The 26,350-nt window shown below is 32.9% G+C and overlaps 3 protein-coding genes across 6 annotated transcripts; 2 read left to right on the forward strand and 1 right to left on the reverse strand.

The window, feature by feature from the left end:
• Positions 1–685: 685 nt before the first annotated feature.
• Positions 686–9,564, reverse strand: LOC109808306 (phospholipid:diacylglycerol acyltransferase 1). 4 transcript variants are annotated; one of them, XM_083075778.1, is made up of 7 exons: positions 8,645–9,564; positions 7,339–7,561; positions 6,937–7,220; positions 6,127–6,451; positions 5,416–5,675; positions 4,599–5,098; positions 686–707 (listed from the first exon to the last, which is right to left on the reverse strand). In XM_083075778.1, exons 1-6 carry the CDS (start codon positions 9,076–9,078, stop codon positions 4,615–4,617), a joined length of 2,010 nt encoding a protein of 669 aa, XP_082931904.1. In that variant the 5' UTR covers positions 9,079–9,564; the 3' UTR covers positions 686–707; positions 4,599–4,614. The 4 variants fall into 4 exon arrangements, with proteins under 4 accessions (XP_082931904.1, XP_082931903.1, XP_020226830.1 ...); XM_083075777.1 differs by lacking the exon at positions 686–707 and adding an exon at positions 2,474–2,688; XM_020371241.3 differs by lacking the exon at positions 686–707 and adding an exon at positions 3,125–3,464 and having other exon boundaries at positions 8,645–9,562.
• Positions 9,565–16,588: 7,024 nt separating this feature from the next.
• Positions 16,589–21,668, forward strand: BRXL4 (BREVIS RADIX-like 4). Its single transcript, XM_020371638.3, has 6 exons — positions 16,589–16,932; positions 17,044–17,170; positions 17,245–17,624; positions 20,004–20,139; positions 20,602–21,002; positions 21,215–21,668. Exons 2-6 carry the CDS (start codon positions 17,069–17,071, stop codon positions 21,291–21,293), a joined length of 1,098 nt encoding a protein of 365 aa, XP_020227227.1. The 5' UTR covers positions 16,589–16,932; positions 17,044–17,068; the 3' UTR covers positions 21,294–21,668.
• Positions 21,669–23,970: 2,302 nt separating this feature from the next.
• On the forward strand, positions 23,971–25,724 carry LOC109809378 (protein BIG GRAIN 1-like B). Its single transcript, XM_020372673.3, has one exon. It carries the CDS (start codon positions 24,526–24,528, stop codon positions 25,624–25,626), a length of 1,101 nt encoding a protein of 366 aa, XP_020228262.1. The 5' UTR covers positions 23,971–24,525; the 3' UTR covers positions 25,627–25,724.
• Positions 25,725–26,350: the final 626 nt, after the last annotated feature.

Genomic DNA, 26,350 nt, shown 5'->3' on the forward strand with positions numbered 1-26,350 from the left:
TATACATTTTAAATTGTTATCTACAATATTACTATGAGGTACAGAGACATAGGTAATACATAGTTTCTTTTTTTATTGTGCATGATTTATTTTGTAGTTGCTATAGCTAATAACAACAACAAATAAGATTATTTGTTATAACAACTTGTGAAATGATACAATATGTAGGACTTAAATTTTATTATTATTATTAAAAGTTTCTACAAGGTATATAGCAATTTTTTATTATTATTTTTTGGTCATTTTGGTCTATAGTCCTATGGTGTCTCTAAGATCAAAAAGAAGCCTAGAGTATCATGAGACAATCTGGAATCTCTTGAAATGTTATAAGTTTTTATGATAACAAATAATTTTCTAAGCAGATTAGAGTTTCATAAAAATTAAAATATTTTTCTATAAATAACAAATAAGAAACTCAAAGTTAAAAAAATATATTTCAAATAAAGCAGTGACATATTTTGTCTGTAAGACAAAACACACCACACAAAGCATATGATTTGGAATCAATGCCATATTTGAAGAAATAATTAATACTTTATTCATTAGCAGATTGAACAAGAAAGCTTCTTGGTAGATAACAAAAGCTTTCGATAAGGGAATGTTAAATCATTGTGTTATGATAGAAAGAGAAAATCCAAAATATCTCAGACAAGACGCTAAAAAGGATTGCTTTGCACCAACTTCAATTGCTCTATGTCGACACCACTCTGCCACACTCAAAACAAAAGAAAGAGATGATAAGTAGCTGCCTAGATCAAATAGGGGATATATGCATCTCTAATCATGCAAGCATTAAATGCACCTATAGTACCCTCTAAAGAACAATTAGGAAGACAGATGAAGGAAATCTAAACGTTTAAATTTTGAACGTTGCTGCAACAGTTACCTTCCTAAAAGCTACTATATAAAGGTAAAATCCTCAATCAAATACAATGATCCTAATAGAAAAAGTAAGTTGCGTGAACAAGAAAGATGAACATGATGTGAACTATGAAGTAAGAGGAAGTGTGAAGAAAAATAAAAGAAAAGCGTTGAAAATAAAGAGCATATTATACAGAGCAAACTCACTAAATGAGAAATACATAGCTAAAGTCCTACGAAGAAGATCTTCATACAAATCTCATAGAGTTTTTTATAGGCTGCTTGTACCAAATTTGTATAGCACCATGTAAAAGAGATGAAACTATTTTTGTAACTCTTGCCAATTGTATTTGTAAGGATTGAGTCTGAAGAGACGTGTGTAAAAAATATTTTGTTTAAGTTTAGAGAGGCTTGGTGAAAGAATACTTGATTTGAGCCAGAAGTGACTTGTGTAAATAATATTTTTATATTGTTGAAGATAGTGAAACTCAATCGGGTTGGATTGAGAACTGGATGTAATTTTTGGGTTGGAGATGAACCAGTATAAAAACACTTGTATCATTTCATTTGTTTCTACTACTTCGTTTGATTACCTTTCTGTATCTCATTTATATACATTTTTCACTGTAAAAGTGCAAGTTTTTTTATATATACTATTCAATCTCTCCTTTTAGTGTGTATGTTTATCTCAAGCAGTACCCTATGCACAAATTATTATTTTGTTAGAAAATAACATTTTTTTATATAAATAACTAAAACAAAGTATTTTACACCATTATTTAGTATTAACATTTTTTATTATCTAAATTTTAAATTTGACCGCTATAAACCATACTTATGTTTTTTTATAATTAAATAAAATGTTAAATATTAATTGCACTTTAGTTTTTCTTTAGTTGATTTTATTTATTGAATTTTTTTTATATTTAATTTGTAGTAAGCTTTTTTTAACCGGGTGGTAATTATTTAATTTAAAACTGTTAACATGTAAATGTTAACTAAAAAATTTAAATTTAAAAAAATATGGTCATCATGACCTATAGTGACTTTCAGACGCTGTAGCGTCATACTTTGGCTTAAAAGATTTTATTTTATTTTTACTTTGATATTAACTGTGAATATTTTTGAACATGTAAGTTTTTTTAAAAATAAAAATGACTTTATTTTTTAACATGTAAATATTAACTAAAGAAATTAAATTTAAAAAAAATGTGATCGCTATTAATAGTAGAGAAAGACAGAATTTAAACGAAGAGTATGCGAACAAGTTATATATATTTTGCTAGTGAGTATGTGCTAACAACCTGATTTTCTGACTTGTGAAATTATAAATGACCAAAGGAAATCATTAAATAAAAGCATATACGATTCCAATGTGATAATCATAATTGCTTTGTTTAGCCTTTTACCGCTTATATTTGACTTCAATTTTTTATGTATATTATCAATGAATGGTAAATTAATTGTTAGCTATTAGTTTTAATTAGTTTCCTTCTGCTGAATTTTTTTAGTTGGTTAGGATTTTTTCTTGGTCCATGGTTGAAATCATTTATACCTTCACCCAAACGAAACCCCCTTTGATTTTTCTATCTCCTGTGTTAAATGGCAAGAATACACAAAGCAAGTAAGTGTCTTTATATAAAAATAATCTGGGTTTTATAGATGGGAAACATCACCCAACGTGCAAACTCAAATCCTCTGTTTGCACCATGGACAAAATGCAACTCGACGGTTGTTTCCTGGCTTCAAGATTCAACTTTTCTTTACACCTTATTTTTGTTTTCACTTCCTAATGAGCATGGAGACAACACTAGCATATCTTATAACCTAAGAAAAGTTTACAATGAAGAAAAAACTCGTGAAAGTCTTGCCACCAATTTCATCAATAACAATCTACAGCAGAGTTACACCGATTTAAAGAAAATTTATGGTTTCAAATCAAAATCATGCATTTATAAACCCATCATAATGAAAATTGGAAGGTACAGCGTGATCTAACAAACAATATTTGTAACACCAGTGTCAGCATATAATAATAATAATAATAATAATAATAATAATAATAATAATAATAATAGTAGTAGTAGTAGTAGTAATAATAATAATAATAATAATAATAATAAAACTACTCCTACGCCAGTGTTATTCCGTTTACTTGAGGCTTTGGCTCATAATCTGTTCACATTCTTGAGCCCTTTGACCAACAAGACAATGCCGTCCGTGCAGAGTATAAAAGATTAGTAGGGTGAAAGCGGGAGCAGACTAAAACTAATACACATGACAATAATAAAATTAATGAATGGAATCGACAAAATTCTCATCGAGCATGAATCATTCACCTAAACTAAGCTTGGTATTAACTTTTTTTTGTTTTTTTTTTTTTGGGGGGGGGGGGGGGGATGGGGATGGGGTTGTAAACAGATTTAACACTTCCTCAAAGGATGAAATTATATGGAAAAAATCTGGGTAAGAAAGCTGCCGTTGTTGTTGCAACAGCTCTATCAGCTCCAGAGCTCATAACATCATCTCCATCTTAATGCACAACAGTTGAAGCATATAGGATTCCATCAAGTAGTGAAGTAATGACGTGAAGATAGTAATATCTGGTCAGAAATTAGTTTTAGAGAAATGTAAACACTGAAAACAAGTCAATTAGCCAACTGGCCAAAATCATAAGTTAAAGCAAAAATATACTTTGATCTTAGACCCTTGTTATCTGAAAGTCACATTGGACTTGCTACTGATTCAAATCAAGCCAAGTGGACCTGTTACAGGAGAAAAAGCTCCACCCGTACTTTTTTTTTAACAAAACAGAACCCCAAAACCACTTAGACCCCATTTGAATAAACTTCTTCATAAGTACCAATAAGAGAATAAAATAAGAGAAATGTTAAATGTACAAAAAAAATTGTACATCACTTTCGCGTTTATCTTCGTCTATCACTTCATTTATTATAGAGATAAATATACACAAAAATAATGTTGTGTAAGTTGTACAATTTTTGTTGTAAATGTAGAATTACTTAAATAATAAGGTAATAAATTGAACTTCTCCCATAAACTAAAATCAATTTATCCATCTCAATTTTTGAAAAAGTTAGATGAGAAAACTTATATATAAAATTTAAGTACATAAGTTGATTTTAACTAATGAGAGAAACACATTTTTTTTTCTTCTATAAGTGTTTATAGAAGAGTTTATTCAAACAGGGCCTTAGACCAATTGATATTGATAAATAAAGCTAATATGTTGACTCCGCTATTTTGTGATTCCAAAGCCAAAGATTTTATGATATTTATAAACTGGGCGAGTTCCACCAGTGTATAAAGAACTTAAACGAGTTCCACCAGTGTATAAAGAACTTAAACGAGTTCCACCAGTGTATAAAGAACTTAAAACGTTGAGAACAATATTTTAAAAACTGGACAAAACCAGTCAGTCGAACTGGCAGACAATGAACAGACTATGTCTGCATTTCAATCATGGTTCAACTACAAATTAAACCATTTGACCACAGCCAGTTCAATATCCTGTAAATTTTATTAAAATTGGTCAAAAGACTAGTGATCCAGCCACATGAGATGCAATATAAACACCAGTGAATATCAGGAGCATTAAAATATTTACCCTGATCCTAACAATTATAACCTAATTTTTCACTTAAGATAGGACAAAGAAGTTGGACAAGCTACACTTGGACCACAATTAATGTCAAAAGGCCAAGGAGTGAACTTACCAGTTACCATGTGAATCTAGAGCTCCAAATTGATCTTTTCAGACCACTTGAATATATCAGAGTGCACTCTGTCTCCACCTAAGTCCTCACCAGAGGCTCCAGCTGCTACTCGTATAATATCTTCAATTAATGCAAAGTTACCCAATATATCAACATGAGCGCCACTCTGGGTTCCTCTACCTTCTAGAAGATTAGCTGGAGGGGCATGATCATATTCCCTAATGAATGTACGTATTCCTGAAGGATTAAAGCGGGTTCTTCCTCGCCAACCTTTTGCACACATGAAACCAGCACTTAAAACAGGAACAGTTTCATCACCATCAGTACTGTAAACTCCATCCTTTAGACATGAGTGCTCATTTCCACCATTTGCTGAGGTGTCAATCTGAAATGGAATGTGGCAATCAGATTGAGGGGCGAATTTGTAGACGTATGCTCTTTCCGTAGGGATCCCAACCCCATACATAGAGTAAATCTCCATATCCGGAGCATTTGGTAATCTGTAACAGCAGGAGAGTATTAAAAATAACACAAACCACAGAACAGATAGAAACAACATATTTTCAAACATAGAATGATATGAAATTATTGACAATAGTTAAAAAAAAAAATCCATTAATTCCACCAATCCAGGTAACAAAGTAATTTCTCAGTAGCTAAGTTCTAGGTAATAGTAGAATTCTTTGCCCCCCAGCCCCTTACTGTGCTTGCTTTGTATAACATTAAAAATTAAAAATGGTCAGAGAGGCATTTGAGAAGGAAAAGTAAATATCTTTTATAAAGAGTGAACCACAAGAACAAAATTAAAGAACCTCACGTTGTTTCCAAGGGGTTAGACCAATATTTGTAATGTCTGTATTTCTGATCATCCAAATTATCAGCAATCCCATAAGAAAAATGAGCATCTCCACGCTTCATCATCTTTGGGGCGACAAAATGAAACAGATCCAAAATTGAATCAGCTGTGTAAGCTTTGTGATCTGTAACAGCTTTGATTCCTTCAACACCCATTTCATGGTACTCTGTCCACACATCACAGCTAGATGTGTTTGCAAGGTTCCTACCCTTAAGAGCACCCTGTCAATTTCAACAACAAACAATACATGAATCTCATAACAATGCCATTCAGAAAAACAATTGATGCTAACTGCACATGGTTAAGAAATAAACACATTTTGAGAATATCAGGAGACAGATACAGAGGAACTTCCATCTGTAAACGCAATAGTAAAGGAGCAACTTGCACTTCAACTTGAGGGGAAATGAAAGGTCAGGTACAGAGCAATTGTTATTAGAAATTGATAAATGATACAAAGATATATAACTAAATATTCATATACAAACTGAAAGCTCAGCTGTTTAACCAAATACTCAAGTTAAATATCTGAATTCTCAATATTCAAAAGGACAAATCAGGTATGTCCACCTATGCAGATTGACAGCAATTCTGTAAATACTATTATTCAAACATTAAAAAGAAGAATAGAGATTTAAACAAAATGCTCAATGAATATATTAGGAACATTACCCTAAAATCCAACCTCTCAAACTTGGAGGAGTGTAACTCAGCTATTTCCTTCCCAAATGATATGAGTCTCCCATAATTAATATTTTTCATAAACCCAAGATTCTCTTTGTCATTTTGAAATATATTGTAAGTATCATTGTTCTTGTGCTTCTTCGCACTGCAGTTATAGTATACATCAGGAGACCAATCAAGACCACCCCATATAGTATCCCCACCTTTGGGTATCATTGACATGGTTGAATCCCATGTTCGGGTCATCCGCATTAGATGTTGTAGAGTTTGAAGGCCAAAAACATCCTTATCCAAAAAACCAGGTGCGAAAGTCCTGTATGAGGTTTAGAGATTCATGAATAAGGACTTCATTTATATGTATTATGTATGTATGTATTCACAGCTAACATGATTCATTTTATAACAATATCATCAATTGAATATATAAATTTTCACTCTAACAAAACTGGCAAGAAAAGAAAATCCCCATATATGTGGGGGGAAACAAATTTTTTGAAAGCTTAGAAACTGATCAGCTGCATTATAAATTTACATTTTGAAGGAAAAAAAGACTTACTAAGACTATTGATCAAAACTAGAGCTTTCAAGGGGTAACAGAATACAGATACTCAAACAGAGACTTATTGTTCATTCAAAAGGCACAGAAATTACACAACCACTTCTCATATATATATAATCTAGATATTTGTAAAACACATTCCAAAACCTACTTGTCAAGAGACACGGACAGAAGAAACTTTGGGTTTCAGAAAAACATACACAGAACCAAGCATTCAAATTATAGTGGTAAAAAAGAACCTGGCAACAGCAATATCCCTGGCTTCAATAGAGAAAAGTCCTGCGACAGATTTTGGAACACCAAGAAAAGGTCCCCCAATGTTCATCACTGCTTTAATATGTTTGGCACACCAATCTGACCCACCCCCTCCACCCATTGGCGCCGGTGCCTCAACCCATTTCATAAAATGCAAAAAGTACAAAACACCCATTGAATGTGGAATAACAACCACCTTGTTACCACCATTTGTGGCCACCATGAGTTCTATATTACTTTTTATCCTGCTCAAAGTTCGATCCCTCACCTGATCAAATGATGCAGGGGGGAAAAACCCATATGAAGGTTTACCATAAATGAATACGACGACAAAAATATAGGGGAGGGCAGATAATCATAAATCTTAGTAAGTAAAAGATAACTACCTCTGTATTCTGAAATGAGATTCTCCAATCATAAGCAGCCATATACATGTTTTTCTCCTCATACCCAATGCGTGCTAAATTAGCAATTAGAACAGCCCAAACAAAATAACCAGGTGCAAAATAATCAGCTGCTACAAGTCCAGACACAGGCCTAACTCTAATGCCTGGACGGTCTAGTCCTGTTTCATTATCTAGTGACATGTGCTCAACCCAGCATAATGGTCTGCAGAAGGTAAAATAAAAATCATATATCATTCAAAAGGAGCTGATTATTTTATAGGAGACACTAAACATCCATAAAACAAGAAATTGATGTAAATATATTTTCCAATAACAAAAGGAAGATAATTGCACTGCAAGACATATGTTGTAAGGGCTATGATCATTGAACATTTGAATCAAACTCCGCAAACTGGGCCTAACAGATGGACTTCAAATTGAATAACCACTGGTAAAAAAGGTTCAGCTCAAAATCAACTTGTGTGTCTAAGAATTCTGCCTTACAGTTAACGCTACAAAGGACAGGAAATTCATTCCCTTTACCAAATGAAGAACATATTATTACAAAAAATATAAAAGAAAAAAGTACATAATAGTATAATACAAACCTGGAGGAAATGCATAGAAATGTCATCCTAAAAGGACAAAGAGTTAACTGTTGATTAGATTGTAATGTTGTTATTCATTTTATGGCACTGTGTTTTCTAACAAAATCAGTAAACTTGATGGAAGGATTCAAGAAAGGTTCATAGAGAATATTGCCTAATCCATCTCCGCTGCATCTTCCTGGGTTATAATTCATAACTTAAAAGTATCCATCAAAACAGCATTGGCGGTTTTCAGGATCCAGTAAAGAATGAATCGTGCTTTTTTCATTTTTTCAACATCAAGAAACATCGCAGTTGATAAACAATACAATGTCAGTTTCATTTCAACTCACTGGAGTTACTCCCCCGTTCCACTCCCACTCCGTGTCGTGCGAGCAGATAGTATTTAACTCATTTAACACAAAATAACCATGGTTGTAAAACGCCACTTGTTCACTTCCCGATCAAGTAAAACAACATTTTCAAACATCTTTTCTAATAGCGGAAACTAGAAAGTGGAAACCACCTTGCAAACACTTCTCATTATAATTCCTATGTTCGAATCCTGTGGTCCTTACAATTCCTATGTTCAAATGTTGGTGTTGTTGCACTCATTATAATTCCTATGAATAAAAAAAAATCCTTACATAGTGCACGCCACCCACCCAACACCAAATCAACCCATACAGAAAAGGAAAAAAAGAAAAAAGAAAAAGTACCGTTTGTACAATTCCCCAAAGGTGCCACCCCACAACCTCTTCCTGAACAACCCTTCCGCACACTGGCGACCCTCCCAGAGTTCCAACCCACCGGTGACGATTCCGGGCACGAAAACCACCGGATGCTTCACCGTCAACCCCTCCTTCCTCAGCTTCACGCCGGGAGGATCCGGCAACGGCCCTGTAATGGCCTCCGTGACGTATTGAGGGAAGGACGCCGGCATGGCATTGTAGAGAAACAGCAAGAACCACCAAATTGAACATATGAGACCCACGAACCAACAACAGCTATCCACGCACGACCATCTCTTTATCCTTTCGCCTTCGATACTCTTCGCCTTAACCTTTTTCTTCTCCTTTTCCTTTTCCTTCTCCTCTTCCTCCTCGCGTGGCACGGGATTCGCGGTGGCCTTTCTCTGTCGCAAAAACGACATCGTATAAAGGCGTCAAATAAGAGAAAAGCGAGGAGAAGCTTTAAATGCTGCGAAAACGAAATTGCGGAATGTTCATTAATGGAGAATGCGGGTCTGAGCTGGCGGATTCCGTGACAGCGAGGTTTCGGCGCCGGAACCCTAGCCGCCGGTGAGCGGTGAGGAAGAATCGCCGATTCGGCGTGGAAGGATTCGATTGGCCGCCCTGCGGGGTGGAGTATTCGTTTATGAGTATGTTGTTGTGGCAGGGCGTGGGTGTGAGTCCCACCCAGTGTGAGCAAAGAAAAGTAAGACAGCTTTTGAGATTCGGACACGTGGCGCGATCGTGAGGGGTTGTTTGTGGAGTGTTGACGGTGGTGGAAGGAACGTTAATTACTGCGGCGGCGATTCAAGCGATGACGTAAGCAGGTTTGGTATTCCAAAGACTGATTGGTACTCCTTTTGGCTTTTGTGGGGAAGGTTTTCACGATTTCTGCTCATTTTATTTCCTCGAACACCACAACCAACCTCAAACTGCTATTCTTTTCTAACATTTATTATGAATTATGATACTGTTTAATACCACCAGCATATCATCATCAATCAGAATATCTTCTTTATAGTGGTAGTACTGTTACTCTATTTAATTTAATGCATGCCCAAAAACTATATATTTAAAACTTTTATTTTAAATATTTCATAAATTTAAATTCAATATTATTTATTAACTTTTTAATTATGACGTTAAAGAATAATAACTAATCTCCATTATAATTAGAATGAAACAGTGTCACACGCATGATTATTTTATATTTATTTTGTTAAAAAAATCAAAATTCATACAACTTTATAAAAAGACAATTAGGTATGATCAGTTAAAATTGATAAATCGAATAATTTAGAACCATACGTAATCGATGATACCGTGATATCTTTATTTTTGTAATTCTAGAAACATTTTGGCAGAAAATTCTTAAGGAAATATATTTTTTCTATTTACATTCAAAATATAATTCATTCGGAGGAACAATTTTGTTATTCCGAGTTTCTATTCAATTCTAGTAAAATTAGGGGTGTGCAAAAAATCTAAATTGATCCGAACTAATCCATAATCGATTTGATCCGTATTGAAAAATTTGATCTATTTTGGAAAAAAAATCCAAACCAAACTACTTTATAAAACTGATTCAGTTATCCGATCTAATTTTACAAAGTGAACCAGTTCGGTTCGATTTGAATTTTAAAAAAAATGAATCGGTTAATCGATCCACTTTTATAAAATAGTTCAATTTGGTTCGGTTTAGATTTTTTTAAAAACTGATCCATGAACACCCCTAAATAAAATTATCTATAATTATATATATATATATATATATATATATGTGGGGTATATAAAAAGAAATGTGTTATGTAATTATAAGTATTTATATGAATTGTGTAACAATCTGACATGGTTCATCCATTTAACAATTCAACTATTAATGGTGGAGTTATAATTGCGACTGTCTAAAATTAACATACATACAATATAAAATATATGTACCATAATATATATACACATGTGTGAAAGTTTATCAACTGAAATTATATGACAAGTACACACACATATATATATATATATACAATAATTTGGTATTTAAGTATGAAGAATTATAGTTGTTGATCAAGCAAGACAATTAAGAATCAGGTACATCAAGGAAGCTCAAAAGGTTAACATTGTTATCACTAACATGACCTTAACACAAACTCCACTTGCAATCTATTTCTATCATGTTTTTATACCAAGTATGATCACTACAATTCCACCATATGAAAACATACACCTCATGTAATCAAGCATAGAAGTAATAAAAAAAAAACAATCATAAACAAGTATAGAAGTAAATGCATCTACACTACTAACATCATCATGTAAATCACACAACAAAACACCTCATGACTTGCATCTTAGCAACATAGCAATAACACCTCAACGTGGCATTCCACAACCTTAAAAAAATAAACAACTTAATCACATCACAAAATTTTTGACTTACATCACAATCATGCCATTCAACAACAAATTCACATAGCATATGAATAATACCACAATCAACATATCATGTGCATAAACCTTAACTATATGCGTCACCGCACATTTACCTAAAAGATCCCTTACGATAATAATGGACAGTCTAAGCGATTTGACCCTATTGAAGTAATAATACGATCTTTTTTACACTTGTTAAATCAATAGCCAATTTCAATAAAAATTCACAACAACATGAATCTTTAAATTTTGCCACTTAAACTATGAAAATCTAGTATTTCTATTAGGATGAAACAATTTGGGTGTGAGCTTACCATATCATTAGCACTTATAGGCGGTATGCCTCGACCTTGCTTACATATCGCATTAACAAAGGTCCTAAAAGGGACTCAACTATCAACTTCAAGAGTCAACTATTCAACAACTAGACTTGTAGAACACTACAACAATATCCTCAAAATGAGATATCAAACTTTTTAAAACATTTTCCCCTTTAATCCTAAGTCAATTAACACAAATACACCCTAATGCCTCAAGCATCCTCAACATTTCAACAAGCTAATCATTAATATACATTATCCCAAATCAATGTACAAAGAACTACCAACATTTATCCTCGTACAACATGTAATAGATACAATTATCACATACATGTTCGACATTTCATCAAGAAAAACAACACATTTTCTTAAGGCAACTCATGACCAACACTAATCTTCCCACACCTAACATCATTGAGGCAAAGAATTCTCAAGGTGGCCCATATCTGGTGCTACTCAACCGCATCTGGTGTGAAAGAGATAAAGAGCCTTTGTGAACTTGACATGACTAAACCCATGCCTAGTTGCATTTCAAGCAAAGAGTCTCAACCTAAGTCATATCTAGCATCACTAAACTAGTGCTTAGTGTTGTATAGGAAAAAAACATTTATCTTGATCACACCTAACACCTCTCAACTAGGGTTCAACATCACCAAGTCAAAGAGCTTTAAGACTCTCACGCCCGATGCCATTTAACCCATATCCGACGTGATCAAGTTAGAAAGCTTTCCTTTGACTCGTGTTCGACGTTACTTATCTCGAGTCCATCATTGGTAAGGTAGAGAGTTTCTAACCCATGTCATGCCCGACGCCTTGAAGCTCTTTGTGCAATGAGGAATTATACACTTGGTAGAACCCCAATTTTGGTTCTCCATACTTGAAACTTAGAAAACCCACACATGCAATGTATTAAACCACACATAAGCAACATAAAACAACTTGAATTTAACTAGATTATCAAGATGCAACCACCAAATGATTAAAATCATCAAATTCACCACAATATGCATCAAAACACCAAAACTTACCATGTACCAATTTAACCTCAATATTCAACAATGCATCCCCAAATTTAATGAAAACAAACAACGTTCAACTTCATCCATCAACAAGGAATCAATTTCTAGTTTACTTTACCTCCTTTCACCTTAAGATCAAACATAAGAAGAAGAAGAAGCAGGAAGAATGAAATCGAGCTCTGAGTTAACTTTGGGAAGCTCCACACCACACCCTAATTCTTAGCTTGAACCAACACCATTACACTTCACTTAGCTATAGGGAAGGATTAAAGGTCACTATGGAAGTAGAGTTACTTATGGTTCAAAGTCTCTTTTTCTAAACTATCTTTATAAGTTTTTTTTAAAAAATGAACTAATAAAACTCAAGTATTGAAAAAAAATCATATATATATCTTCTTATTATTGGTCAAATTGAACCTCTGTTTAGATAAATTAGTAAATAACTAAAACTTTTTAAAAATTATTTAATTTCAAAATTTCTTAACAATTAAACAATAAAATCACCTCTACATATAATTTAACAAAATCAATAAAAATTAATTAAAGTGTTCTGGAGGATTAATTTTAGAAAAAGTGCTTGGGACTAATTATAGTAAATTTGGAATACATAGTCGTTTCATCTCATACGGAAGAAGATTGAGATGTCTCCAACATAATGTGTTACACATTTCTTTTTATTCTTTTCGTGTATTCTTAATTTAAATTTAAATTTTAAAGTTTGTTCTAACATGTTATTATTTTCGTTTAAATTATTTTTATTTTATTATTATTTACTTAGAATCTTATATGTATTATAATTCGTCATATATTCTTTTTATATTTATTTATTTTAATTTGAATTGAATTTTAACAAATATGAAAAAGAATATACTTTTTTGATCTTTTTGATTTCAATTTCAATTTTGTATGTTTTAGTGATAAGTATACTCGACTTTTTTTAGAATTAGACAACAAATATAAGAATATTTTTATAATTAGTTCTTTCTTTCTAAAATTATTTATCATGATTTCAATTACAACTTTTATAGTGATAAATAAATTTTTTTGTTTTAATCTGTATTTTTTATTTAAAATTGTTGATTAATTATAAAATTTAGGGATAATTTATATGGTATCTTTTTTTTTTTGAAGAGTTATATGGTATCTTTTATGCCTTTTGGTTTTGTTTTATTTGTATTACTTTTATATTTATCATAAAATACTTAATTAACATTTCCAACAAGAATATGTTACTCTTATATTTTTATAACTAATTATATTTTTTTGTTGTTGGGAAAAAATATATATTTAGTTATGTATTTTAACTTTACAATACAGTATTTCTTATAGTCTAATGTCAATGTTGTTTAATTATATTTTATAAAAAAAATTTATTTTGCTTTTATAATCCAAAATTTTGTATTTTTTTATTTTGTAAAAGCATTGGTAATATTCAAAAATTTTAAATAAAAAACTATTTATAATATTTTTGCAACGCTTACACATATCTTTATCTTTATATTAATAAAAGTAATTCACAAAAAAAAAGCATTAATAAAAGTGAACAAGTTTACGCAAGAAATAAAATCTTATGAAATTACCTTTTCTATTTCTAAAAATAAAAATAATTTGGTAATGAAATTATTCAGACAATTAAGAGTATATTCATGACCAACTGCTAAATTATAATAAATTTGAAATAAATTGTCAAATTATATCATACACAGTCTAATGTAGCGAGAAGATTAATCACTAAAAAAAAAAAATTATATCGTACAGTCTAGGATTGATATAGTGCTGTAATCTGCCACGCAATCTGTTATAATTTTTCATTTATTTGTCATATCATTGATTATTATATATTACTATTATTTATACTCAAATTACTTTATTTTATTATTTTTGACTTAAAATTTTGTGTATATCGTAATTTGTCACATTATCTTTTTATCATTTCATTTATTGCCGATATGAATTTTGACAAATATAAAACATATTTTTAGAATTTATTTGATCTTGTTAATTTTGTTTATCTTGATTTCAAATTTTATATATTTGGGAGATAAATATAGTCTATTTTTAATTTTTTTTTATAAATAAACATTAAAAATTTGAAAAATATATGTAGATTTAGTTTGACCTTTCTGATTTTTCAGGTTCGATTTATAGTTAACTTTAATCTTACTAATTTTGTTAGGTTTTATTTAAGATTAGTAATTAATTTTATAATTTAGGGACATGTTATGTTATATGAACCTTTTGATTACTGAATTTTGTTTTATTTGTATTAATTTATATTTATCATAAAATACTTAATTAAATAATTTACAATAAGAATATGGTAGTCAGTCTTATATTTAATAATGGATTGTAATTTTAAAAATCATAATTTTAATAAAATAAATCCGCAAAAAAATGTTCGAACCTTTTTAAAACATCATATGTTAGTCATATTTTTGTTTACAGGGAGATTCTAGCGTGAACTTGTATATGATGTGGTTGATGCGTGGAGAATGGAAATGGAGCTACAATAAGCAATTAAATATTAAATATTAAATATTAAACTGCTCCATCGAATGATGCATACGAGATTGGGAGGGTTCCCTTTTTTATTTTTATTTTTCTTTCCAAGTAGCATCACTGTATTACCAAAGATGAATATTTAATTGGGGGCCTTAATAGTATTTTTAATATAAATGGAAACAAATTAACATTAAACTACTGTAGCACATTTTAATCTCATATTTCATTTATTTATTTTAATGATTTAACGATGTTAAATACATGATTATATAATTTCTTTAAAAAAATTTAAACTAATTTTAACTTGCGAATAGACTTTTTTTTTTCTCCATAAATATTTATGAAAGAGTTTTTTTAAATAGTCCGAAATGATATATATACCTTATCCTTTTAATAAGTGTCTCCTTTCCTTTTTTTTTTTTTTCCAAAAATATTTTTAAATATTCTTTTAGCTTTTTCCTTTTCAAAATAAATTTTATTTTAAAATTATCTTTTTCCTTCATACCTCTTTCCTTCATTTTAAAAAAATATCACTTTAACAAACAAAATTTTCATATTAAATAATTTTTTGAGTATTTTTTAACTATGTCTGTATAATTTGTAATTTGGGCATAAGACATAAGTTAACAGTTTGTCGACGAACCACTAATCTCTAGGAATTGTTTTCAAAACGAAGGTAATATTATTTATCATGTTCATATTTCAAATGTAGTATTAATTTTTTTATTCTTTACATTATATACCCTTGAATTTTTTTTAAATTATTTTATAAACAATTATATTACTTCAGCCAATAGTCAACAACCTACTTTAATCAATATCCTTTAATTTTTACGTATATTTTAGTGAAAGATAAATAGTCAATATTAATTAAAGGGAGAAATAAAAATCATTAAAAACTTTAAATGTGAGAGAAGAAATTGATGATAATTAATTTTAAAAAATCTGTGAAAACATCTCATTTAAAAAGAGTAAAATAAGAAATATATAAACAAAATCTCTTTAAATTAAGAAAATTAACAATAACTTCCTTAGTAATCTCAATTTACAGTTATGAAAAGTACTATAAATCTACTCTTTTATTTGGCATGAAAAGTCATATTTACATGAAAACGATATTTAATGAAAAGTGTGTTGATTGAGATTTTTTCCATTAAAACTCTTATCTTAATTAATGAATAGGAGTATACTTTATGAGAAACCAAACCATTCCATACCATGAAACCTTTCCAAACGTGCCACTGATACTGTGATACATGTTGACTATGGTCCACGTAATCAATATTTATATGATTATCACTATTTACACAAACATAGGCATATCAATTTCGGACCATTGCTCTTCCCCAAACAACATTGTGAATCTATTTTTCTTGTGTGGATTACTCGTCTTTCAAAAACGTTAGTACAGTATATGGATATGACTTTTGGATACAGAAGTGGTAATATTCATTCATTTAAGAACATAACATTAATTAATTAATTAATAGCACTAATATATAAACCCGGCCTCTTTTTATTGGATTGCGTTGGGCCTTCAGTGCGCACACCATGGGCTGAGCCCAAATTAAAGAATGCGAGGACTAAGTTCCTTGAACACCGGGCAAACAAGTATGCAAAACTTAAAAACACAGCAAGCGCGAGAGGAGTCCTAGCCAGTTAACACCCGGTAACAGGTAAGACCGCAAGACAAAGAAAAAAAAAAATAAAGCGAAATCCACAGTAAGAGACAGCACTCCTCTTGCACCATTATAGCTTCTACCGAACCAAGCAAAGCGAAACAAACCAAAAACCAATAAACACACGCCCACTCTGCCACCAGCATCCACCACTGACTCCGCCACAAATTCCATTCCTGTCTCCACCACAGATTCTCTGATCTCCAAATTCAATTCGCGTATTAAAATTCGCTGCGCATGGCTCTTACTCGCACCAGCGCCATCTCGCTTCTCGCGCTCTATTAATTCTCTTCTCTCCTCTTTCTATCGCCTCACCAATTCACGCTCAGGTGCAGTCTGTACGCTATTCTCTTCTCCTTTCAATTTCTCGTATCCGATTCTGCAATGCGTAGTCACTCCGCTTTTTTTTTTTTTTTTTTTTTTTTTTTTTTTTTTTGCAGTGATTTAGTTTATTACGAGCTGAAAATGCTGACGTGCATAGCTCGTCCAAAGAAACCTGATGAGTCGGATCCGAACAACGCGACAAGCGCCGCGAAAACTCAGGCCGTCAAATCACTCACTTCTCAGGTAGAAGCGATGAAATTCAAAATTGAAAAACGAAAACCGAAAACGATTGTTAATTTTGTGTATTGTGAATTTAGATTAGGGATATGGCGTTGAAGGCTTCGGGAGCGTACAAGCATTGCGCTCCGTGCACGGGGCCGACAGCGCAGGGGAGAGTGCGGAGCAATACGGAGTCGGACGCGGATTCGGACCGTTTCCGGTGGTCGTACCGGAGGACAGGGAGTTCGAGCTCGACGGCGACGAGGACGTGGGGGAAGGAGATGGAGGCGCGGCTGAAGGGAATTTCGAGTGGGGAGGGGACGCCGAACTCCACCAGCGGGCGGCGGACGGAGCCGGTGGTGCTGTTCGTCGAGGAGAATGAGCCTAAGGAGTGGGTGGCGCAGGTGGAGCCCGGCGTTTTGATTACGTTCGTGTCGTTGCCACGTGGCGGGAACGATCTCAAGCGCATACGCTTCAGGTACGTACGTATGTTATGTTACGTTACGTTGCGTTAGGGGCTTCGTCTCGTGCTGTGTTTGTAATCGGGGCGACAGTACCCGTGGTGTCGTTGTTTTCGTTGCCGTTGGGGGTGCTGATCGGACGGTGAGCGTGAGTGTAGGGTGATGATTGGTCGCTATTTAGATCGTCTAGACATTGATGATGACAATGAGAGTCAATTTCTCACACCTCACTTGTAGGGTCGTTTTCGCCTTTGCTTAATTTGCATTCCCTTCTGTCTTAGGTAGGAGTATATCTTGAAGTGGAAGTGGAACAGCTTCTCACCTGGAGTTGGGGCTTGTTAACTTATTTTTTTTGTCATGTTTTTCTAGATTGTATACAATCAATTCTTTCAAAATATAAAAGGATTGATAATTATAATTATTATAATTTTAAAACACTAATATAATAACAATGTAATTAAAGAAAATAATTTATTTAAAAATATGCGAGATATACGTAGTTAGAAAATTTTATTTACATTCAAAATATATAGAGATAATTTTAGAAAAACATTAGTATAAAAGGTTTTTTTGTTTGTTTGTGGATTTGTTACATTTTTTGTGTGTAATGTTAATTTTTTAGAATAAATTCCTTTAGTGACATGATATAAAATTTTGTATCTCTGATTTTATGTGTAGCATTGCCTAAAATGTAATGTATTGTAGTATTTAAAATAAGATATTTACAATGTAGACAGATATTAAGTCGTATTAGTGCAATTTAAACTAATATCCTATGGATGATTTTGATGAGTTTTGAATGCAGTGAGTGATGATCCTACAATTAGTGATTGCCGTTACCAGAAAATCATCCGAATTTTTGGAACTTCAGGCCCATTCAAACGGCATTGTGTTTTTTGGTCAGAAATGGAACTTGGATAAGTGGGAACAGGTTTGAGCTTCGGCTTGATCACAATTATGCTCACTTGTCGCTGACAATTTAAGTATCCAAAGTCCAAATCCCCCACTGCTATAAATGATTCCTCTCCCTCCTCCGTAAATATGATAGAGTGTAGGTTTGGGTCCCACATTTCTCAGTAAAATTTCACGCCCTTGCCAAAAGCAATCAAAAAAGGTATCCAAAAGACAACTTATTGTGGCCTATAAGTGGTGGTGGCCCGGTGGGTCGTTTTTGATTGTGTTGGTGCCTTTTAACCCAGTTTTGTCGAGTGGTCGGAGGAAACTCTTCTGCTTCCTTTCTTTTTTTCTTTTTCAAAATTTGTTGTGTCATGCCTGATTCTTCGCGACTTTGTCTTCGTCTAATATATACCAGTATTTTTTGTCTTTTAATCTGCAATATGCTGGGGAATAATGCTCCCATCATCGTCCAACCCAGATATATATACAAGACAAAATTACGAACGTCTACGACGTGGGCACGAAATGAAGTTAAAGATAGATAGAATAGATTAAAGTCTTATAGATGTTTTTTTTTATCACATTTTTTCTTAAATTATTGTAGGATAGAAACATGAATGACATTTGGGCATGTTGGTCCTACTTGGTGACTTGTGATGCAATCCCAACCAATGTGGAATTAGTAGGTGGGTCTATGTACGCACGATTTTGTGTCTCTTTTTTCATTTTGTCTTTTCCACAACCTCAACGCAGAAATTCAAGACATTTATCTCAAGCTAATATTAAATTTAAAACCTTTTCAACCATCTAAAATTCTAAATCAATTCGTGTTTTGGTGCGTTTAGTTATGTATTTGTCATTAATTACGTTTGGGCCTACCTGCTTCCAATTGTCTAGATTAACCTAAAATGTAAGGTCAAATTTGGCTGTAGAACAACTTTATTCCACGCACCGAATGACCGGTTTTGCTTTTAATTATTTATATGAGAATTCTTTGGCAAAAAGTATCCAGTTGAGTAACTTAGCATGATGGATTACAGTGTCATAAACCACTAAAATAACTTGCAATTCATCTAAGAAAGCTATTTGGTCAACAAAATAACATCATAATAACAGCAACAAACTGAAATTAGTTGAGGTTTTGAGTTATAGGCACGCGGACCACTCATAAAGAATATATATATATATATATATATATATATATATATATATATATATATATATATATATATATATATATATATATATATATATATATACATATATATAAACTTGATATCGTTTAGCTTGAAATAATCATTATTCTACAAGTCTACCCAACATCACACATGAAAAAAATATATGGGAAAGCAGGATGTGTATTCATGGGAAGGACAACAGGGTCATTTTAACTGTTTTATAATACTGTTGCATACTTGCATTGGTCTTTTAGTTCATATGATGACATCGAGACTAAAGAGAAGAGAGATGAATTTTGGTTTATTTTCTTTTATGTGTAGTCGAGAGATGTTCAATAAATGGCAAGCTCAAAGATGGTGGGCAGAGAACTACGACAAGGTCATGGAACTTTACAATGTTCAAAGGTTTAACCGGCAAGCATTCCCTCTTCCAACGCCACCAAGATCTGAAGACGAGGTAATTTAAGTAGCTCATTCACATGTAATCATATACAATTTAGTAGTTGGCTGCTGCATGCATGTTACTAAGGGCGATGCTTAGGTACTTCAATTATATATGTAAGCATAAGGAATTATGGGTCAAATAAATTACAGTATTCTATAGTTGATTGAAGTTCAGCATTGATTCAACCATGCTTATTTTGGACAGTAGTAATGCAAAATAAAATAAATCGTCTAAGGAGTGAAGCATTAATTTTACCTGTCTTAAATACAATTAGTCTAGGTAAAAGTTACGGATGCTTCACTGTAACAATTCTCCCTTTTTTGTTCATTGCCTTCTTAGTAGTTTTGCCTTTTCCTTAAAAACAATAATCACTTCCAGTAATAATTCTTTTCTCAAATTTCTCGTAATTACTGAATTCAAAGTTCTTTTTTATACTGTTTTTAATTTGTTGTATTTTACTTGGGTTGATAACAGAGCTCAAAGCTTGAATCAGCGGAAGAAAGCCCTGTAACGCCTCCACTGAGCAGGGAACGGTTACCTCGTAATATGTATCGTCCAACAGGGATGGGAATGGGATACTCATCCTCAGATTCCTTTGATCACCAATCAATGCAATCCCGGCATTTCTATGACTCAAATGGTATGAACTCAACCCCAAAAGTGTCCACCATTAGTGCGGCTAAGACAGAGATATCATCCATGGATGCTTCTATGAGAAGTAGCTCATCGAGAGAGGCCGATCGCTCGTGTGATCTATCAATCAGCAATGTTAGTGATTTGGAGACAGAATGGGTTGAACAGGATGAACCTGGGGTTTACATTACCATCAGAGCATTGCCAGGTGGCGCAAGGGAGCTCAAACGAGTCAGGTTCAGGTACGCTTGCTGCCAATATTATGGCTGGACAATGCCCTTTACCAATTCATTATTATGTCAAATATCTAATTGGCCTGTAGTATAAGAATTAAGAAACAAGCAATACCCAAATCTGTGTGCTGATTTCTGTCTATTGTGTTAGTTTTTCATGGTTGAATTTTGATGTAGAATTCTACGGAATTTATTTCTTGGTATTCTAATGTGTTACGCAGCCGAGAAAGATTTGGGGAGATGCATGCTAGATTATGGTGGGAGGAGAACCGTGCCAGAATACATGAACAATACTTGTGATTTATGAGATTTTACAAAGGGGGGTTGGCTGCTGATGCTTTACAAAGTGTGGAGCTGGTGTTGCTTATTAAATTGTTCAATATTTGTTTTGTTATACTACTAAGTCTCGTTATAGGTGCAGGTGTCAGATGAGGTGCTACTCGCATCTCTGCCTTTTTTGGGCTATTTACATCTCTACTCACACTTCTCGTCTTTGTGCGACCGGTTCAAGTTATATTCTCTTGGATCACATGTGAGTGGTAAATATAATTTCTAGTAGTTAAAAATACTGGTGGATCAAGTGCAGCAATGATTTACTTAAAAAGCTTAAGTATGGTGGGTGTAAATTCTATTACTATTCAAATTGGATACAAAGAATGGATCTACTTTCATTAATTTTGTCCCTATGCATATCAGTTATGATGCTCAAACAAATGAATGGATATGTCACCAGGATTATTGTCTCCTTGACATACTCTTTATTTGTTTGTTTGTTTATTTATTTTTGCATACGTATGTCTTCTTAATATCTCTGCTCTTTCCATTTCTGATTCTGTACTCAGAATAAATATATTTGAATTATTTTGGGTCACAAAGAACGAAGTATTTTTAAGGAAATATAAACTGCTAATCACTAGCTTCACGCTTCTAGTGTACCGGTCTGGTAGCAGTCTTGGGAGAGAGACTATTAATTAGGCAATTCATAATCACCGAGTATTCAATGAGCCATCAATTTTACATAGCATATATTTAGGTTTTTTAATATAAGAAAAAATAATAAGAAATTGATTATATATGAAATGTAAAGATTAGTTAGAACCATGTGTAATACCTAACAATTTCCCTACTAAATATTTCGTAAATGGCAGGACAATGACCTCGTTTCTTAGTCCGTACTCCGTTGGTCTCTGATCTGCCAGTTAAGTCTTTGGTTATATGACTGTTTGAGTAATTGAATTGGTGAAATATATGGTCAAAATTATAAATATAAGAATTTATAATTTATATGGTTATATGACTATTGGGAGTCAGATTCCCCCTTCAATTGTTTCTTTTGGTTTTGCAAAGTTTTATGATTTTGTGTGTACATTCCCTTTGAGGGGACATCCGATAAAATGATCATATGAAACTTCCAAGCATTAATCAATACAATAATACTTCTAAAATAAAAATAGTTTTACTAACCATTATTCTACGAATAATGATTAAAAAAATTAGTGATAAAATTATTAAAAAAATATAATATTTAATGCTTTCAATATTTGTACCATAAATCTTAATAAAAAATTTAAAGGCAACAGTTAGAAAACCGACAATAAAAAGCCAGGAGTGATATAAAGAACTGCTAAAATAATTTATTTTGGGTCATAAAAAAAGGCTCTGGTGTGCAGCCTGTTAAACCCTAAAAGAGAACTCACGAATTTTGACCCAAAACTCGCATGGGCCTTTAAACTTATATTCAATTTTGGATGAAAATATACTTTCAGCAGATGTTAAACACACCTCCACTCTCGTATAAACACATCCTCATTTTTAAAAAAATATATATAAAATGTCTAAATTAACCTTTTAAAAAAAATTTAATTCCTAAATTTATACCTCTCTTCTCCGCACCCCCCTTCCCCGCACCCCTCTTCTTCTCAAAGTCTCTTTCCGCTCAATGTCACTAAGAGTAATATGAATATACTTTTACAGTCATTTTGAATAGAAAAAAAAGGACTAGCCCCATCATAACTAGCATAAGAAAGGCTCTTTGCCGGTAAAGGATTTGACTCTGGTAAGTACCCTTTTTCACACACTTTTTTTTTTCTCTTTTTAGTTTTCACATGCTACCAAAATAGGTGTAGTGAAAGAAAGGTAGGGGGGTGCATGTAAAAATTAAAAAAAAGCTAAAATATATGTGAAAAAAAGTACTAAATTAAATATTATGGATGTAAAATTTAAAATTTAAAATAAAAAAATTAAGAATATTTTAAAATTTAATTATTTTTTTTTAAAAAGGACTTATAGAAAAAAGGAGGTGCATATATCACAAGCCTATACTTTCGGATTAACAAACCCAAAACTTCTTTAGTTCTTTCGTTTATGCCAACAAAACTGCGTTTTATTTGAAACATTTCCATCCACTCTCCTTGTTTTATTCTGAGACATCCGGTTTCATGTTTCTTTTTTATTATTAAAAAAATTATCATTTTAATTAGATTTCAGCGCTGTTTTGGTTTTGCAATATGTTGTTAACGTTTCGTTTTGCTACCGTAGAAATGAGTGAGAAATATACTACATGAGAGTGAAAAATGTGAGTAATACTTATATATGTATTTAGTTTTTTAGGTTTAAAAAATATATTTTTTATTCTCCAAATTAAAAATTATATGGATTTAGTTTCTATATTTTTTATAAAAAAAATAGTGTTTTGATCTTTTAAATCTGAGATTTGTGATTTTAGTCTCTAAAATATAAAAATATTATTTTAATAATTCTCAATTTATCACCTATCAACCATAATATTAGTGATTAAAATAATATTTTCTTTAGTTACATAGACTTAAAAAGTAAATTTAAAATTTGAAGACCAAAATAATAATTTTGATATTTTAGAACATAAAAACAAAAATTTTAAAATTTAAGAAATAAAAAAATATAAGACCAAATTTAAAACATTGAAAACATAATTGAGCCAATAATAATTTGTGTATTTAGTTAAGAAGAAATAAAGAGAAGATAAATAAAAAAAAAATATGACTCATTACGTAAAATTTAATCAATGAAATATATATATGTTTAAAAAGCAAAAAAGTGTGATCTGAACTGAAGTCTGAAAACTGAAAAGATGAGCCGCACGCGCGGGACTTTTTACAGCCTCTGCAGTGATGTATTAATATTATGTATAGTGTATAGTGCGTCTTTTTGGCATCACTTTCTTCTCCTCTCCGAATCCAAACATGTCATTCCCATCAAAATCACAGCAAACCTCCTCGCTGTCACCGTCTCCTATTTCCCATTAATTTAAAGAAAAAAGAAAAAGAAATGATCACCGAAAGCTGTACGTACACTCTTGCTCCTTCCTACACATGCTCTTGTCTTGTACAAACAAACCAAACACAATCTCTTCTCCACTTGCTCCATTTTCTATTCTCCTCTTCCACCTTTTCACATTCTCTGCGCCAACGTGCCACACCCTTTTCTCCCTTTAACTCAACTCCTCTCTCTATAACTTCACTCTCTCTCTCACTGTACCCCCACACGCACCATAATGCACCAAAGGGACAGACAGAAACCCACCCCACACAGGAGAAGAACCCCTTCCTTCTCCTCCTCCCTTCTCGACGCCATTTACCACTCCACCGACGACACAAAATCCGATCTTCACCAGGATCACCATCTGGGTCAAACCACCCACACTTTCAGCCACAACGCTCAGACACGTGGCAAAGAGAGAATGAATCTTCGCCGTGCCGTCATGCTCGAAGATTGGATGGAGAAGCGCACTTCCCATTCTCATTCCCTTGGTTCTCACTTGCTGAACTCGAGTTCAAGCTCCTCCGAATGCAGCTCCGGGGGAATATTCTCCTCTTCAGAAACTGACACGACAACAACCTCAAAGAAACAAAAACCAAGACCCACCTCGGAGAAGCAGAAGAAGAAGGAGGGTGGTTTTGCAAGGGCCTTGAAAATCTACGGCGAGTTCAATCAGAGAGTGAAGCAACCCGTTTCACCCGGGAGTAGAATAGCCACGTTCCTTAGCTCCATCTTCAACTCTCAGAACGTGAAGAAAGCCAAAATGTGTTACGTGGGTGCTGTCGAAGACGTTACTTTCGACCACAAAACCAAGTCCCCGTCTTTCTCTTCCACGCCTTCTTCCTTCTCCAGAAGGTCTTGCATGAGCAAAACACCTTCTTCCGCCAAAAAATCCAACGATGGGGTTAAAAGATTCGTCAGGTTTTACCCCGTTAGCGTAATCCTAGGTGAGGATCCTCATCCACAATCCAGCAACAACGTTTATGAGACTCAACCTAGTCTTAGTGTCAGAAAGATTACGAGAAATTCTTCGATCAAGGAGCTCAACAACACCAAAGAAAATAGAATTGAAGAAGCAGCGGCGCGTGGTTTTATTAAAGGATACCGAAATTCTGATAATACGGGTACTGAATTTGATTTTAGAGGTTTTTATGATAATGTTGAGAATGAGAACGAGGATGATGAAGAAGAGGATGATGATGTGAGTTGTTCAAGTTCGGATTTGTTTGAGCTGGATCATCTCATTGGAGCTGCAAGGTACCAAGAAGAGCTTCCAGTTTATGAAACTACCAATTTGGAAACAAATAAAGCCATTGCTAGTGGTCTATGTTTGTAGTTTAGTTCACTTCAAAAAAAAAAAAAAAAACGACATTAATTGTAATTATTTCCATAGTTTTTGCTACTCAATTTATAAACAACTTCATTGTTCTCTTATATTTTTCTTGTAAGCTGCGATTAATATTCATCTTTGCTTCCTAGTTGAGATTCTGATATAGGCTTTATGCATGGTAGGATAGGAATTATAGGGCTTAACAATTTTTGGATAGAATTGGATACCTGTGAGTTGGAGAGAAAGGTAGGAATGAACCTCATGTTCAATTGCACAACTATTGTCAAAGCAAACTAAGACAAACTGAAAAGATAAAAGTAAAAGCAGATTCATTTTTTTTCCTATCCAATGAGAAAAGAAAAGTTAAAAAAGCCTAACGCTTTTCCACTGGCTTAGCACATGGCCTCTGTGAGACGTGGTAAAAATCCCCACCACTTTAACGTCATAGAAGATTTAAATAAATGATTACAACCCACAACTTTTTGAGCGTTTGAAATTCGCGATTACGGGGTGATTTGAACTGATATTCTTGGTTGTAAAGCCAAAATTGAAGCTAATCTGATAAGATCAAAGAAACATTTGTATGAACGTAGCAGACAAGGTAGGGCCTCTGATAAGAAACTGGGGAAGTCAACATATGGTAGGAGGATATAATCAAGCATAATAGTTTGGATGTTTTCACACTGTAGGAGAAAAATAAAAGCAAGTGATAAAACTTAATCTCCATATA

This window comes from Cajanus cajan, chromosome 5 (assembly GCF_000230855.2).
Source record: "Cajanus cajan strain Asha chromosome 5, NIPB_CcT2T_4, whole genome shotgun sequence".
Classification (NCBI taxonomy): Eukaryota; Viridiplantae; Streptophyta; class Magnoliopsida; order Fabales; family Fabaceae; genus Cajanus; species Cajanus cajan.